At 37.5% G+C, this 16,559-nt stretch overlaps 1 protein-coding gene across 2 annotated transcripts in view; it reads right to left on the bottom strand.

The window, feature by feature from the left end:
• Positions 1-601: 601 nt before the first annotated feature.
• PAX3 (paired box 3) overlaps positions 602-16,559 on the bottom strand; it is a 112,175-nt gene continuing 96,217 nt past the window's right edge. For both annotated transcript variants that reach the window (XM_043996412.1, XM_043996411.1), the window contains exons 8-9: positions 2,296-2,542; positions 602-764 (exon numbers count right to left, since the gene is read on the bottom strand). In XM_043996412.1, the coding sequence (XP_043852347.1) occupies positions 730-764; positions 2,296-2,542 (282 nt within the window). In that variant the 3' untranslated portion in view covers positions 602-729. The remainder of the gene's footprint in view (positions 765-2,295; positions 2,543-16,559) is intronic.

Genomic DNA, 16,559 nt, shown 5'->3' with positions numbered 1-16,559 from the left:
GGGATTAAGAAAAAGTCACCCACCTTGGCCTGCTCCAAAAGATACAACCAAGTATTTTTTTTTTCTCTTCACGTTATACCATGTCCCGTTAGCAAAAATTGGGCTTATGACCTTTATTGACAACTGGATTACCAAAGAGAATATCATCAATAATTTATCCCGGAAGTCCTTTCTGTCTATCCTAGCTTCCAAAAGATGGTGATACTGATTGTGGATGTCAGTTTCCAGTGTGTAAGATTAGAGGGTTCCTCTCTGCCCATTCTTCAGAAACCGAGCAGTTCAAAAATTGTAGAAATGTCAACAGTGGACATCCAACAAGTTCTAGTCAACGATGGCATTGGGCTGCTAAGTTTTAGAACATTCTGCTTGTCCAAATCAGGCCAGGTATTTCTCAAAGGAGCAAGAATGGAATGTGTTCTCTCAGTCAGCGCTAAACAGTTTGAGTATTTTGATGTGTGGCCATGTTAAAGCGTTGCCTTAAAAAGCCCCACTGGTCTTGTATTGCCCAAGGTCTTCCTCTTCTCGCCTGTTCTGTCCAACATGTCCAAGAGTATATTGAAAACAACTACTGGAGAAAGAAAACAACTCTCCTGTACCTTCTGTCACAATGACCCTCCCCCACCCCCACCCCCACCACCAAAGGGGTTGACTTTTTCAGAGAGGACTCTTCTTGTCTATGTAATGGAGACTGGAAACAGGACCAGATTTAACTTGAAGTGGACAGTTCATTTATGCGATATCTGGCTTCAGATAATGAAAGGCACCTGAAAAAGAGCAAAAAGGGCTTTTTAAGTCATGCTGTGACAACTTCACAGCAAGGGGCAACGTCAGCTACAGGTTGACCATGTCATATTTAATACCGGGATATCAAAGGATAGGGACTAATATTTTTATTCCTGGGACAAGTTTGACAAAACTCTGTGTGTCTGGGAGTATATACTATAATGAGTCTTGAGCTGACCTCATTAAGAGCATGTGTTTCTAATACTGGGCTGCCAGTGATTATATCATCTTGGCCAACCCTTATGTTTTACCTAATGGCAATCAGGTTTCATGTCTCAGCAATTAATAATATCAAGATGTTGTTGACATCACTTAAGAAAATAATTATACAACCAAACTCTTATTTGATCCAGTATTTCAGTAATGGATATGATTCTGGAATGGATGGATAGATAGATGGATGGATGGATGGAGAGATGGATGGATGAATGGATGGATGGATGGATGGATGGATGGATGGATGGATGGATGGATGGATGGATGGATGGATGGATGGATGGATGGGTGGATGGATGAATGGATGGATGGATGGGTAGATAGATGGATGGATGGATAGATAGATAGATGGATAGATAGATGAATAGTGGATGGATGGATGGATGATAGAAGTTAGACAAGATAGATGTATAAATAGTTTAGATAGATTGATGAATTATAGATAGACAGATGGAAAGATAGACCATATAGATTAATGAATGATAGATGGATGGATTAGATAGATTAATGAATGATAGAAGCTAGATAAGATAGATGGATATGTATGGGTGGGTTAGATTGATGAATTATAGATAGACAGACGGACAAACAGATAGATAGATAGATAGATAGATAGATAGATAGATAGATAGATAGATAGATAGATAGATAGATAGATGGATGGATGGATGGATGGATAGATGGATGGATGATAGATAGATAGATAGATAGATAGATAGATAGATAGATAGATAGATAGATAGATAGATAGATAGAAAGATAGATAATTTCAAATCCCACATAAAATGACCCAAGAGAAATCTTTTCATTTCTCTGAGCCTTGGATTTCCGTGTCTGTAAAAAGGATGTAACAATAGAACCACTCTTGAAACATTGCCAAAGGGTTAAAGCAAACCCTAAGGTGCTGTATAAATATAAGCTATTATTTTGAAGCAGTCAAATTGTGCCTAAATTCAGGAAAACATCAGTTTGAATCCCACCTCAGACTAGCTATATGAGCCATTTAACAACCTGAGCCTCAGTTTCCTCATCTGTATAGTGGGAATAATATCATCTGTAGCATTTACCTCACAGGCCTGTTTTGAGACACAAATGAAAAAATATATGCAAAGGACTTTGCAAAGCTTAAAGTGCTATGTAAATAGCAATTGTTATTATAGACACATACATTCATACATATGTATAGTCACAATGTCTGAATAATTTCCCCATCCTCTTTACATAGTACAGAGAAATACTGCAATGATAAAACTTGTAAGAACAATTAATTATCCCTTAAAGAGAGCCAGTACTCACTTTGTCCATATTGTCCATACTGGTAGCCTGTGACAGGATCCATGCTATAACCTGTGGTACTATAGGTTGGTGGGCAATAGGACTGAGATGTTGGCAGACTATCTAGGCTTTTCATATGGTCTAGTCTCTGGCTGCAGCTAGCAGACACCGTAGTGGTTGGTTCTAGACCCCCGGTGAGAGGTGAGAGAGCATAATCAGTCTGGGGCTGGTGAGGTACCCCACCATGGTTAGTCAAGAGTCCCATTACCTACAAGAAAAGAGAGAGAGTGAAGAAATTAAAATGAACAAAGTAGATCTTGTAGGTGGCTAGAAAAATACTGTGAGAGTTCATTCGTTAATTCATAAAGAAATATATGGATAGAGGTTAACCTAGAAGTGCCAAAGGAATAAAGTAGTCTCATCATTACACACTAAATGATAACTTTTAGTTTGAGTATTTGGCAAAGGAAGGCGAGGTAGAAAGAGATACTACAGGTGCTCACATATCACACAAAACGTTTTTATTTTTTGTCTCTGATGTCTGATCAAACATCACGACTTGATGTTTCATAAGTCCTCCTACCCAGAGAAAGCACATATATTTTAGCTAGATCTTAACAAAGAAAAATTAATAGTATTGATCACTTTAAAGACAAAAAACCTTTTTTCATGTCATATTTTTTCCATTTAATTTCTATACAAATGTACTTTGAACTTGCTGAAAGGCTAAAAAAAGGATCAGCTTTGTATGATAAAGATAGAAGAACCAGAAATATGATGGAAAGAGTTTGTTTTGTTGTGACAATGATCCCAAAAAAACACTAAAGCTTTCTTGCTTGCTTTCTTTCTTGCTTTCTTTTTCTTTCTTTCTCTTTCTTTTTTTCTTTCTTTCCTTCTTTCTTTCCTCCTCCTCCTCCTCCTTCTTCTTCTCCTTCTTCTTCTCCTTCTTCTCCTTCTTCTTCTTCTTCTTCTTCTTCTTCTTCTTCTTCTTCTTCCTTTCTCTCTCTCTCTCTCTCTCTCTCTCTCTCTCTCTCTCTCTCTCTCTCTCAAAATGACATCTCAGTAACCTAACAACTTTCAGATGAGGATGTTAAAGTGGTTCACAAACATTAATTCAGTGACCCTTGCCACACCCTGGTGATGGAGGTAAGTGTGTAATTAATTTTGCAGCTGGAAAACCATCACTCAAGAAGAGAGAACGACTTCCTGAAGTTCACACAATTCAGTGAAATGCTCAGCCCACACACTGTCCCTGAAATTCTCACATAAAGTCAGGGCTGTGATACCTGGAAACTTCCCACCCTCAAAACTAGTTTGTATTTATTTATTTGTGTTCACGGGGTTTGCCTTGAGTGTAGGGACCATTCAAAGTCCTAACATGGTGTCTGATAAATGGGAGGCACTTAATATAAATACTCGAGAGTGAACAATATCTCTCTTTAGAATTGTGAATGTAAAGTTCTCAAGGTAGTTCTTAAGCTAATATTGTTCTGTTATAATTTAGGAACAGAAGTTGAAATGTATCCCACCCCCAAGAAATCCCAAAATAGGGAAGGAATAGAAACTCACAGGCCTTTGTTCTAACCACAAGTCTATACTCCCCATCTAAAGAGTGAAAGCACGAGAGTATCAGTTCTTGGATTTTTTAGTCTCAGGATCCTTTATGCTATTCAAAATTATTAAATATTCCCCCCTTGAGAACCTTGGTTTATATGGGCCATATCTGTTGATGCATACTGTATTGGAAATTAAAATATCAGTATTATTATGAAAATGGACTTTGACCTCACAAACTCCCTAAAAGTATCTCAGGGATCCCCAGAAGTTTTCTGACCACACTCTGAGAACCACCATACTGGAGAACTATGAAAAATCAACCTTGTCCATCTTCTTGCATCCAGGCAGGCCTGTACCTAAATCAGACATTAGGGAAATAGAAAATGTACAGAAAAGATAATTTCACAAAACCCCTTTAGAAACTGATCTGATATCCTTTATAGCTACACTCAATTCCCTGTAGGTGAGTTTTAATCCAATCCAATTCAGTCAACTCAGCAGAAAGGGGCATTATCTATTCAATAGCCTTTATACTATATATTCACATTCCCGTAGACCCTCTGCATCCTAACATCCTGTCTTCTCCGGCCTTCCTCATATACCCCACTTTGCATTTCATGGCATCCCTCATTCATAAAAGTTCTAAAATTCAAATTTTTTCAACTTTCTATGACCAGGAAGGGTACCAGAAGTCGTATATTTGTCAGTGAATTGAAATTCAAACAGAGCACAAAGTACAGAGAAATTGATATCTCAAGAAGTTCAGGCATATAGTCTCCTCTTGATCTTTTTATAGAATGTCTTCCCCAGCTTCAGCCCCTCCAGAAACCACAGACCAACTCCTGTCGCCTGTGAGAAGGAGCAAATCAGCAGTGAGATCAGATTTAGTGATGTAACATTGTGGGTTTTCCATTTAAAATTTAATTTGGAATTGTGCTTTGTAGATTATGTATTCATTGAGTATTGTATAGTCAAACATTATGAACAAGAAAATGACATTACTTCTTATCCTTCTCTTGGCCCCTATAGTAACTCAAAATAAATTCTTTTGCAAATTTCAAAATTTTATTTATTTTCTTTTTCTCTCATTATTTCCATTAAAATATCAGCAAACATCCTTATTTTTAAAAGTACTAAAGAATAATAAGGAAAATAAGATCCACAGATGATTCCCAACCACAGCCTAGAGACACTGGGGCACGAAGGGGTAGGGTGACGAGCAGTCCACAAAATCAAATTAAGAGCAGTAGACGGTCACAAGCCACAATCATTGTTAACACAAGGGTTTTCCTTTGTAAGGGCCTAACCAATATTGCAAACAGTGAGAGCAACAAGGATCATACATCAGAGCTGGCTACTCAACGGTCATGGTTTCATATCCTCTCACAATACTGAATATAACTAAGAAACTATAAAGACTTTTTTTAAATTGCTCATTCTCCCGCCTACAGGATTTTTCTCCCTAAGAGCTACACCTGTGGTTTTCCAGTTTAAGTAAGAAAACTCACGGAAATAAATTCATTGCTCATGTTGCTTCATCAGACAAAATTGTGTGCTTTTAGAGCCCAGAGAATACTTCAACAAATAGATTTTGCCCAGAGAGAATTATTATGGGAAGTCTCTGTGTGCATAATAAACATGGCCAGGGGAACAAGAAGAAATAAAAAATATTTTAGGAATGCAAAAATACAATGTTTTTTTTTAAGAAGATGGAGACTGTCACGTCAGAAATCAAGAAAAAAAGGTTTTGTGGGTGGGGAACCAAACACTATTTTAAATTAACTCCATCAATAAGATACTTAATTGGTGCAAAAGAAAAATTTTAATTCCTTACTATGCCAATACACGAATTAAAAAACAGCCAGTAGGGCAGCTGGGTAGCACAGTGGATAGAGCACCAGCCCAGGAATCAGGAGGACCTGAGTTCAGATCCGGCCTCAGATACTTGACACTTACTAGCTGTGTGACCCTGGGCAAGTCACTTAACCCCAATTGCCTCACCAAAAAAAAAAAAAGAAAAAAGAAAAAAAAACAGCCAACAATGAAATGAAAAAAAAAAAAGTTTTAAATTGGTAGCTAGGCCTCAAAGATTCCTTATGGAAGACTGGGATTTCTGAATTCAATCACTAGCATGTCAGCTAAGGGACAAGTAGAATGGACAGTCAGATCAATATGTTTAAGCAGTGGGGGAGGGGCAACAGTATTTCTCCTGAAGTTGATAGCTGTGTACATTTGCAGGATAAATGTCTTTCATCCCCTGCCACATTTCTTTCAGGTAAAACAGCCTTGAAAGCCAGCAAGAACCTCATCTCTGCTTATCTGTAGAGAAACGTCCTGAGTGAAGAAATGAGGACTGCTCATATATCAAATGCATTCCCTGCATTGGATTCAAATGTATCATTGATTGGGGCAGATAGGTGGCGTAGTAGATAAAGCACCAACCCTGGATTCAGGAGAACCTGAGTTCAAATACGGCCACAGACACTAGCTGTGTGACCCTGGGCAAGTCACTTAACCCCAATTGCCTCACTTTAAAAAAAAAAAAAAGGATATACTTTACTTTCCATTAACATAATTTAAAACCTCAAGTCTCTATGGAAGGGTCACATTACACTTTTATGTTTGTTTCTTTAAAAGGCAGTTCTGTATTTCATGTGGTAGGAGGGAAGCTATGGGAATTCCTTCTCCAGCAAGTGAAGCTTGGGAAATGAGCTTTTTAGAGCACCACCAATATGGGCAGAAAATATTTTCCAGTTGCATCTTCCTTATAAGGACTCTGGCAAAAATATTTGTTCACATTATTCTAAAATGCATTTTTCTTGCAATTACTTATGACCAGGTGGTTGAATTTAACCTACTTTAACAAATTCTTGGTTCTTTTTTTATTTAATTCCCATATATTCATATTGATTTGTCATAAGACGGATGGCTCATGAATTCTGGGCTGCTTCCTGGCATTTTTACTGTTTCTTTAATTTTTAAACTATATTTAAAGGTCAGTGAAAAAAATTTAAAGATAAATCACATGCAAACTTAAGTACAATTGAATTGTCTTTTATAGGCAATACCAAAGTGAAGGAAGAAAAATTCTACAGCTTTTCATTTGTTTCTTCAAATTCAGGCTCCATTCCAGTAAATGTAAGGTAAGTTGGGCATATGTGATCACCAGAGATTTTCTTGTTAAAAATCACTGAATTAGGGGGCAGCTAGGTGGCGCAGTGGATAAAGCACTGGCCCTGAATTCAGGAGTATCTGAGTTCAAATCTGGTCTCAGACATTTGACACTTACTAGCTGTGTGACCCTGGGCAAGTCACTTAATCCCCATTGCCTCACCCAAAAAAAAAAAAATCACTGAATATTGTGTACTCTGAAAAGTTTTTTTTTCTATTTTCATATTTTGTGTGGCTATCCATCTAAGTGAAGTTTAAAAGAGGAACACAAATGTTACAATCCCTTATCAAAAATGTGCCACATTTACTATATTAAATCTTTGGGAAGGTGTCCTTTAATTTTTTTTTTTAATACTGCATTTTGACTTGTAGATTCCTAGCTGTGTCTCTCAATTTTCTTCATTTATTAGAGGAATTTTCCAGTTTTCTTTTGACTTATTCTTCAGTTTCAAAATTCCAGATAGGTTGTTTATATCTGATCAAAAAATTATATGGTTCAGGAAAAATGAACTCTTTATGTTTGCTTCGTGCCATATTCCCCTTGAATTAATTTTCCTATTGTGAGATTAAATTTTAAAGATAAAAACTGCAGGCCAAATTAAGATTTACATTTAAAATTATGTGTCTGGAAAATATTTGTCTTGGCACACACACTCTGGTTTTGCCCTCAATTGAAAATGCACTGAGTTTATCAAGAATCTAAAATAATTTAGCAAATTACTGTGCACATCTGGGTGCTTCTTTTTCCTCCACAAGAACCATTGGTGTGGGCCTCCCTTTTTCTTATTTCAACTGACCAGATGTGCTTCTGCTTCAGACACTTCAAACACTTTCAATGTTCATTTTGTTAAGTCTTATACGTAGGATGCTAGCTTGGTTAATAACAAGGCTTTAATTTCTTGGGGTACCCTCCCTCCAAAAGGCTACTAAATAAAATAAATACTAGCTATATTTTAGCCCCAGGAACAAACCCTCAGTTTCCCCCCCCCAAAAAAAATCATTTATTCACAGGTTGGGTTTTTTTTTTTTCAGCCAATTCTGTCCATTTCAGGAGTCACTTAATAGTTAAGTTTCTGTGCCTGTGACTTCAAGGCTGAAAAATCTAAACTTAAACAGGAGAGGTTTTCCTGAAAATGTCTTCTTCGGATTCAAATGCCTCAGGAATTATCCTGCAATTGATTAGCATCTAAATAATTAGATTTTTGCTCATGTCTGTTTGAAAACTCAAAGAGGGAAGTCGCCTGAAGGCAGAGGTTTCTCTCAAAGTATGGCTCATGACCTTATCACCTATACGAGGAGTTACAGGAAGGGCATGGCCAGTGCTTACCTAGCCATTCACTAAGAGTAAAATGCCCGGCTTAATTCAGCTTTAGTGAAGGGATTCTTAAACCCTTTTTTTTTAACAACTTTTTGCCTTTGTTGAATATGAGGAGGAGCATTGCAAGTATAATTCATATATTTCTTGTGGGTTTTTTGATTTGTTTGTTTGTTTTACAGAGAGTATAGCAAGTATTCTTTAAGTGATACATATGCCGGACCTAAGTGTTCTGTGAGAGATTATGGGAATGATTTGTGTTTAAGTGATTCTTTGAATATGTCTCCAAATATAGATATCACAAAATAGTTTCTCTGAATCTAAAACCAGGGCAGGTTAAATCCACAGCAACATGCTGAATTGATTAATTTCCAAAAATGAAAACCCCGGCAATGGATTTGAGTGGGTTTTTTTCCCTTATGAAAGGAGTAAGAATAGATGATGGCTTCTGACTCATCAGATACAATCATTTAATGTCCATCGATTAGCAACAAAATAAAACCCATTAAGAAAAAAAACTTATATACTTAAAGAAAGGTTCTTGCCCATTAATACAGTTGGTATTTGACCCACCATTGGCATAATAAAATTCTCATATGTTTTAATTCATTTACGCATGCCTGCATTTAATATGCTTTGTGACCATGTCTGCAATTAATATGATTTATGAGAAAAGAACATGTGCATTATTGGGGGGGAAGGGTAGAGATACATATTTTTTCCCCTCCTATGAATGAAAGATTTAATGAAACAGCTCAAGGAAAATGGTTGGCCGTTAACATATTAAGTTGGACTGACACAATCCTGCGTAAACTTCAGTGGCGTTAATGATATCCTCTTATCTGACCCTAACACATTTGTGGCATATAATTTACAGAAGTTCTGTCCAGGGAATCTTGACAAATGCTTCTGACGATGTCAGGGCAATGTTCCATTCTAATGGAAAACAGATGTAGGTCAGATACCCTCATTCATCACTTAACACAGGGTCTCTCAAACTGTTTCTAAGAGGAATGACATTACCTGCTGTTAACGCTTTTCGCTTCAGAAAATTTCTCAGACCCCCAGCAGTCCTCCCTTGAAGGATGAGCATGTGAGCAGGTCACTTTGTCAGTCATTTTGTTCTAGAATGTCTGCGTTCAGGCCCTTGATACTATTTGCCTTCTCTCAGCTTCTGAATTACTCTTTCTGCTTCCTGTCTCCAGTCTGTCCTTTACAACCTGAGGCGCTAGTCACAACTCTGCTCAGAACCCATCTTTAGCTCTCCTTTGCCTTCCAGGTAAAGTATAAACTCCTGATCACGACATTCATAGCCCCTCCAAAAGCTGGCCTTGATCTTTCTTTTTTTGCCTCATTTATATTCCTCCCATCTTGTACTCTATATTTAAGCGAAACTCTTCATATTCTCACACACAGCTCAAGATCCTCTCTATTCTGAGTTCTTGTAACACAAGGATCTCTCTCTCTCTCTCTCTCTCTCTTTCTGTGTGTGTGTGTGTGTGTGTGTGTGTGTGTGTGTGTGTGTGTGTGTGTGTGAGTGAGAGAGAGAGAGAGACCTCTTGGGAAGATTGGTGAAACCTATAGACATGTACCCATTCTTAGGATAATATTTTTAAATGCATAAAATAAAATACATAGTATTAAAAATAAAACCAAGTATTTCAAAATGATGATGAAAGGTTGTTGTTTTTTAAGTTCACAGACTCCAGTTTATGAAGTCTTGTTTTATTCATTTACTAACCCTCTTTCTTATGCATTCCCCTATTTTCCTTGTATTACTGTGACTTCTGTATTTCTCTTTCTCCCTGCCTCTTAGGTTGTAATGGGGGCTGGGAGGTGGGTGAAAACCCATAGTGGAAACAGTGGTGGACACAAGGGTCTCTAGAAAACTGGACTTTTATGTTGCCTCTGAATCTTTCTTGCTGTGTAAGAACATGTCACTTTAACTCTCTCACATTCTCTTCCGTAAAAGGAAAATGACAATATTTGCAGTACCTACCTCATAAACTTCTTTGAGCTGAAATTAGCTAATCACATAAAGTACTTTGTAAACCTTAATGAGTTATATAAATGTCATCTAACCTAAGCTCCTTGAGATCAGGGTCCCTGCCATACCAATCTTTATAATTCAAAGGCTTAGCACAATGCCTTTGCACATCACAAGTGCTTAATGAGTGTGTGCTGAATTGGATCAAAAATGCCTGTGGAAAAGTATGCTGCCTATCTTGCTTTAATTTCATGAGGATATCAGGACACATAAGCTATTAATTGTCCCTTCCAGAGGGAGAGAGCTCTGGGGTACTTGGGCATCCTCCAGCACTAAAATGCACTGCTGTTTTTTAAATCAGTCTTTAACTGGCTGCAAAGTAAAAATAACCAGAAGTGAACACATGTTGTTTCCCTTTAAAGAATCGCTGCACTGTTTCTTTCCCCAACAAATACACACCATTGCAAGCTACTATGAACTCGGGTACACAGCTCCATATTGAAATACAAAATAAGCTGGTATAAATTCACATGACCGAACTCTTCATTGCCTTCTGCCTTGGAAGCCTACCTGTTATGAGGAGACAGGATGTGCCCAGCTCCACCTGGAAGGTTTTTTTTTCCTTTCTTCAAGAATGCTTGGGAAGTTGGCATGCCTTGAGTCTTACCACTGTTGGTGACAGCCTCCTGCTAACATCCTAAGTCTGAGTAGCTGCTTACATACCACAAGCACAGAGTACCACAGATGACCCACAGCCCTCATCTCTATATGAAGAGGTAAAATCTGAAGTCAACTTTAAGTCCTATTAGTATCACTGGAGAAAGATTTGGGTTTGAGAGAATGTGCAACTAAAGAACAGAATAAGCAATAGAAATTTTCAATATATATGTTATCCTTGTATCAAATTCCTATGGGTAGTCAATGTCATCCCTATTCTTTAAAAAATATGTATATGTATATATATATATATATGCATGTGTCTATATATACATGTGTATGTATATATATACATATACATATTTTTAAAGAATGGGGATATATATACATATATTTTATAGATATATAAAAGATAAGCTCCAGCTATACAGTATATGAGTGGGGGCAGGTGTGTGTGTGTGAGAGAGAGAGAGACAGAGAGAGAGAGAATGAGAATTGCACTAATGTCTAAATTCAGGTGAAGTATATATTTTTTAAAAATTATACTTGAAATCAACCAAAAGTATCCCCATATAAGCTAGAAGAAAGAATTAGACAAAAGCCTCTTACTTGATTAAAGAATTAACTAATTGAATCAGATAACCACATGAATAAGTTTCAAGGATTTTTTTTTTTTGTTCAGTCATTTTAGTCTCACTCTTTGTGATCTCATTTGGAATTTTTTTGTCATATGGTTTGCCATTCCCGTCTCCAGCTCATTTTACAGATGGGAAAACTGAGGTAAACAGAATTAAGTGACATGCCCAAGGTCACCTAGTTATGATCAGAGACTGAATTTGAACTCTAGTCTTCCTGACTCTTGGTCCATTGCTCATCCACTTCACCACCTAGCTTTCTCTTTTGTATGCTATGTGGGAAAATGAATGAAATTGATGCTAAAATTTAAGAGCCTCCATTTCTGTAAGGATATGCTTTTATCTCTTTGTTGTGGATTGTCCCATGGAACAAAATGAATATTTACTTAAAGACCAAAGAAACTCATCTCATTTCCAGGCCTTTAAAACCTCTAAGCAGACAGTGTGGGATAATGAAAAGTACCAGATCCTACTTGGTGCCTGAGCAACCTTTAAAAATTCATGTAATCCTTCTGGGCCTTGATTTCCCTAGATGCAAAATAAGGGAATTAAACTATGTAATTTTTAAGCTCTTTTCCAACTCTAAATTTATTAGAATCAAAGAACCTGAAATCAAATCCCTGTACTGTTACTTTTTACTTGTTTGAACTTGGGCAAACCACCAAACCTCCTAGAGCCCCTTTCATCTCCAAGGACTATGATGCTATAAGATGTCAGAGAACACAGTATTCCCCAGAGACTGACACCAGACAATTATGCTTCATCACCACGTCAAGAATACGTTCTACCCCAAGTCACAAATTATATCTAATCCAAGACACTTGAACCAACATCTTCCAACTCTAAATCTATGACCATAGACGTCATGTGAGGAGTGGCCACTGAGGGCTCAATCCTTGGAGCATACTTAAATTTGCCCTTCCTAGTAGGTTATACAGAGTATATTTAGCATTTCCTGCCTGGTTTCAGCCCAATGCATGGAGACTTTAATGAGCTTACTTCCAGCCATGAGTGAGTGAGGGGATAGTGCTGTGAAGTTACAAGGAATCTTACAGTTGGCCGAGGAATCAAAGGATTCGAGACACTCCAGCCAGAACTGAGTTCACATACAAAAAGATCAATCACCCCACTCTCAGCTCCTTGATGTTTTTCCTTCCTGTTGCTGAGCAAGGCCAGGAATGATTTTAGCTTCGATGAAGGAAGGAGCAGCAGCTGCTCTATTTCCCACTCAACCACCACATAACCATAAACTCAGAGCAATTCTGTTTCATTTTTGTTGATACTTTCTTGATCTTATGTGAGTGAGTATTCTAAGGGAGTGCCTAGGTAACTAATGAGATAGCAGCTGATAGAAGTACCATATGAGTCCAGGGAGGAGCTAGTGTAACAGCCAAGTGATGTGCTTGACCCGCCCAATAATAGACTGACTCATCAGCCAAGCCATTATGTCCTATAAGGATCCAATGTGCTGAACTAGGGAGTAAACCACCCATCAATGAACTTGGTGAAAGCTCCACAAAGAGAGAAAAGACCTCCCATAGCCAGAGATTCCGGGGTACCTGTTGCCCTCACATGTTCCTTACCTGTGAATATTACTCACTACCTTTGTGCCTTTAAATTTTATCTCACTCTCCCCAGGAACCGTGGTCTACTTGTTCAGAGAGGAGAGCATACCTGTGGTTTGGGAGTGTTGTAGCTTTTGTCTCTGCTATAGCTTTTCAGTAAATACTCTGTTTTATAAGAGAATTGAAATCAACTATTTTATCATAATTGGGAAACATACCAGATAGGGGCTCCTGAATGCCAGTAGAAGGAACTATAAACCCTCAGAATTAGGGTTAGGGTTAGGGTCAGAATTAACCCTGAAACCCTGAAGGAAGCAGTAATCATTGTCATCTGGAAGAACTAACCTGTTATTCTATTGCAATTTGGGGGACTGAGCCCAGAAAGAGTACTATACCATGTTCTCTCCCACATAAGAACTCATTCTAGCTCCTTGATCATTATATTGATTTGTAGATATATTCTCTACCTTACAAGTTGACTCTTATGGCCAAGCAACCTTTTCTATAGGTTTATCAATATATATTTCTAAAAGACAATAAAACGTGAGCTCCTTGAGAACAGAGACTACTTCACTTTTATCTTGTATCCCCAAGACCTTAGTACAGTGCCCAGTATATAGGGGGTGCTAAATAAACAATCACTGAATAAATGAACAGAAACTCCATTGTTTCCATCAGATCAGTTATTAGATACAAAGGGATTAAAATCAGACCCTTTATGACATGGTATACTAGAGTTGTGAGGTCCTTATCGATGTTTTTTTTTTTGTTTGTTTTTAGTGAGGCAATTGGGGTTAAGTGACTTGCCCAGGGTCACATAGCTAGTAAGTGTCAAGTGTCTGAGGCTGGATTTGAACTCAGGTACTCCTGAATCCAGGGCCGGTGTTCTATCCACTGCGCCACCTAGCTGCCCCAGTCCTTATCGATGTTAATAATTGATTCCAAATGACTTGGCTTGGTCCACAGTTATGAAATGTTTCCCTGCATCCGAAAACCTGTTTCATCATCTATGATTCTGACTATCATTACCTCTAATCTAATGAAAGGCTTGAGTTGTAGGGTATCAGCTTCTATTACCTTTGCCTTATTATCGTTACTATTGCTTAGACTTTCTGAAATACACATTCCTTTCTTATGCCACACAAGTTATGCTGGATATAGAAAGAAGAAATCTCTCTCTCTCTCTCTCTCTCTCTCTCACACACACACACACACACACACACACACACACATTCATGTTCAATTATGCAAGAAGAATGTTCCCATTTGAAGGTCATCTTTTTTCTCTAAAGAATGAAAATCAAATGGACTGTTATTTTCATAAATAGTAACAATAACTGACATTTGTGTGAAGGCTAGCAAAACACTTTATATCATTTTATTTGATCCTCATAAATTTGAGGTGAATGCTATATTATATTATTATCATTTTGCAGATGAGGAAACTGAGAGTGAGAGCTTAAGTAATTTGACCAGCTAACAATTACCTAAGGTAGGATTCAAACCTAGGACTTTCTGACTTCAGGTCCACTATTCTACCTTCCCTCTCATGGTGTGGGGAGGAGGGAAGGGATGACGCATAGGTATGGGGAACTCTTGATTGTAAACTTTCATTGGTCTAATTTATTACTTAGAATCTTAGAAAGTTGTCATGGTCACAGAAGTTATTTTTCCAAAGTCACACATTTAATATAAAATAAAGACAAGACAAGAACTCAGGTCTTCCTCATTCCCAGATCTGCCCTTTATCCACTAGGTCCTGCTGCCTCTCATAATAGTAATTTATTTCTGTTACCATCATTATTTCTCTCCCCATCTCTTTTTTATTTTTTTTAATTTATTATTTTTTTTTTGCACAGGGCAATGAGGGTTAAGTGACTTGTCCAAGTTCACACAGCTAGTGTCAAGTGTCTGAGGCTGGGTTTGAACTCAGGTCCTCCTGAATCCAGGGCTGGTGCTTTATCCACTGCACCACCTAGCTGCCCCTATCATCATTATTTCTCAAATGAATCTGATTTACTCTGTCTTATTGTTAAGCACATTACAATAATCAGCTGCTGAGAGGGAAACTTCCTGGTTATATGAGAATTACTACCTTCCAATGCATATCAATATATTATATATTTCTATTCCTACAAAAATATCCAAAGAATAGACCTCAGCAATTAAGATAATTTCCTTGACTTTGGTAGTCCTCCATTCTTGCATTTGCCTTTAGCTTCCTTGCCAGAAACAAACATAGTGTTTATCTGTTTTACTGAGATTTGAATGACGTTAATAAGTTAAAGACTGCACTACTATTACAGTTGTTGTTCTCTAAAAATGTTCATTTTTCAAGTCTTCCCCATATGTTTCATCATTTACTCCTCAGCACAACTCTGAAGTATCCCCTTATTGTTTTCCCATTTTGTTTTAAGTAAGCAGAGCAATAGCCATTTAAACCAACTGGTTCAAGAGCCCACTGCCCAGAAATAGCTGAATTTGTAAATAAAACCAAGTTGTCTTAAACTTTCAGCACAACCCTTAGTCCAATGATGCCTGCCCACATTGCAACTGTTTTCTAACTCAGTAGGCTACTCTTTCTTTTCTTCTCCATCACCCTCCCACTCTCTTCTCTCTTCTCCCAATATGCAAGACTTTACCACCGAAAGTCTCACCTAAGAATTAGTCAATGATTTCCTTCCTTCTCTCTCATTATCTTTTATTCATTTAACAGGCATCGATGAATTACCTATTTGTGCCAGACACTGAGCTAGGCAGCTTAGGATTCAAAGATAAAATGAGAATAATTCCTGTCCTCAATTTTTTACAATCTCCTGGATTGGTTTATCGATAACATTATTATTATTTTTTCTTGTTTCCTGGAATCCACAAAGAAGGGATTGTACCAGTTCGCAGAACTGGACATCAAAAGGGACTGCCTAGAAAGATGCTTGCACTCAGCAAAGAATCAAGGAAATCATTTCAGCTCCAAATGGAATCCCACGTGTTCCTTTCTATGACATTCTACAAAATCAAGGATCAGATCCAAAAAATGGGATCATATTTCTGGTCTTCTCAATGCATGGGGGAGGGACTGGAGGAAGAGAGAGAATTTGAAACTGAAAATAAAAATAAAATAAAAAACAACAACAGCAAAGAGTGGGATCAAATCTCAGACCAAATATCAGTTTGATAAACTCAAATGTTTTTAACCTGGAGTCTGTGGCCTTTAAAAAATTTTATAACTATATTTAAATATAATTGGTTTTCTTTAGTAGTCCTATGTATTTTATTCTATGCAACTAAGAATATTATTCTTAAAAGGCATCCCTAGGTTTTTGGTGGGGTTTTTTTGTTTTGTTTTGGGGTTTTTTGTTTGTTTGGTTTTTGCAGGGCAATGAGGGTTAAGTAACTTG

This window comes from Dromiciops gliroides, chromosome 3, assembly GCF_019393635.1.
Source record: "Dromiciops gliroides isolate mDroGli1 chromosome 3, mDroGli1.pri, whole genome shotgun sequence".
Taxonomy (NCBI): domain Eukaryota; kingdom Metazoa; phylum Chordata; class Mammalia; order Microbiotheria; family Microbiotheriidae; genus Dromiciops; species Dromiciops gliroides.
This window is presented reverse-complemented; position numbering and strand designations above follow the sequence as displayed.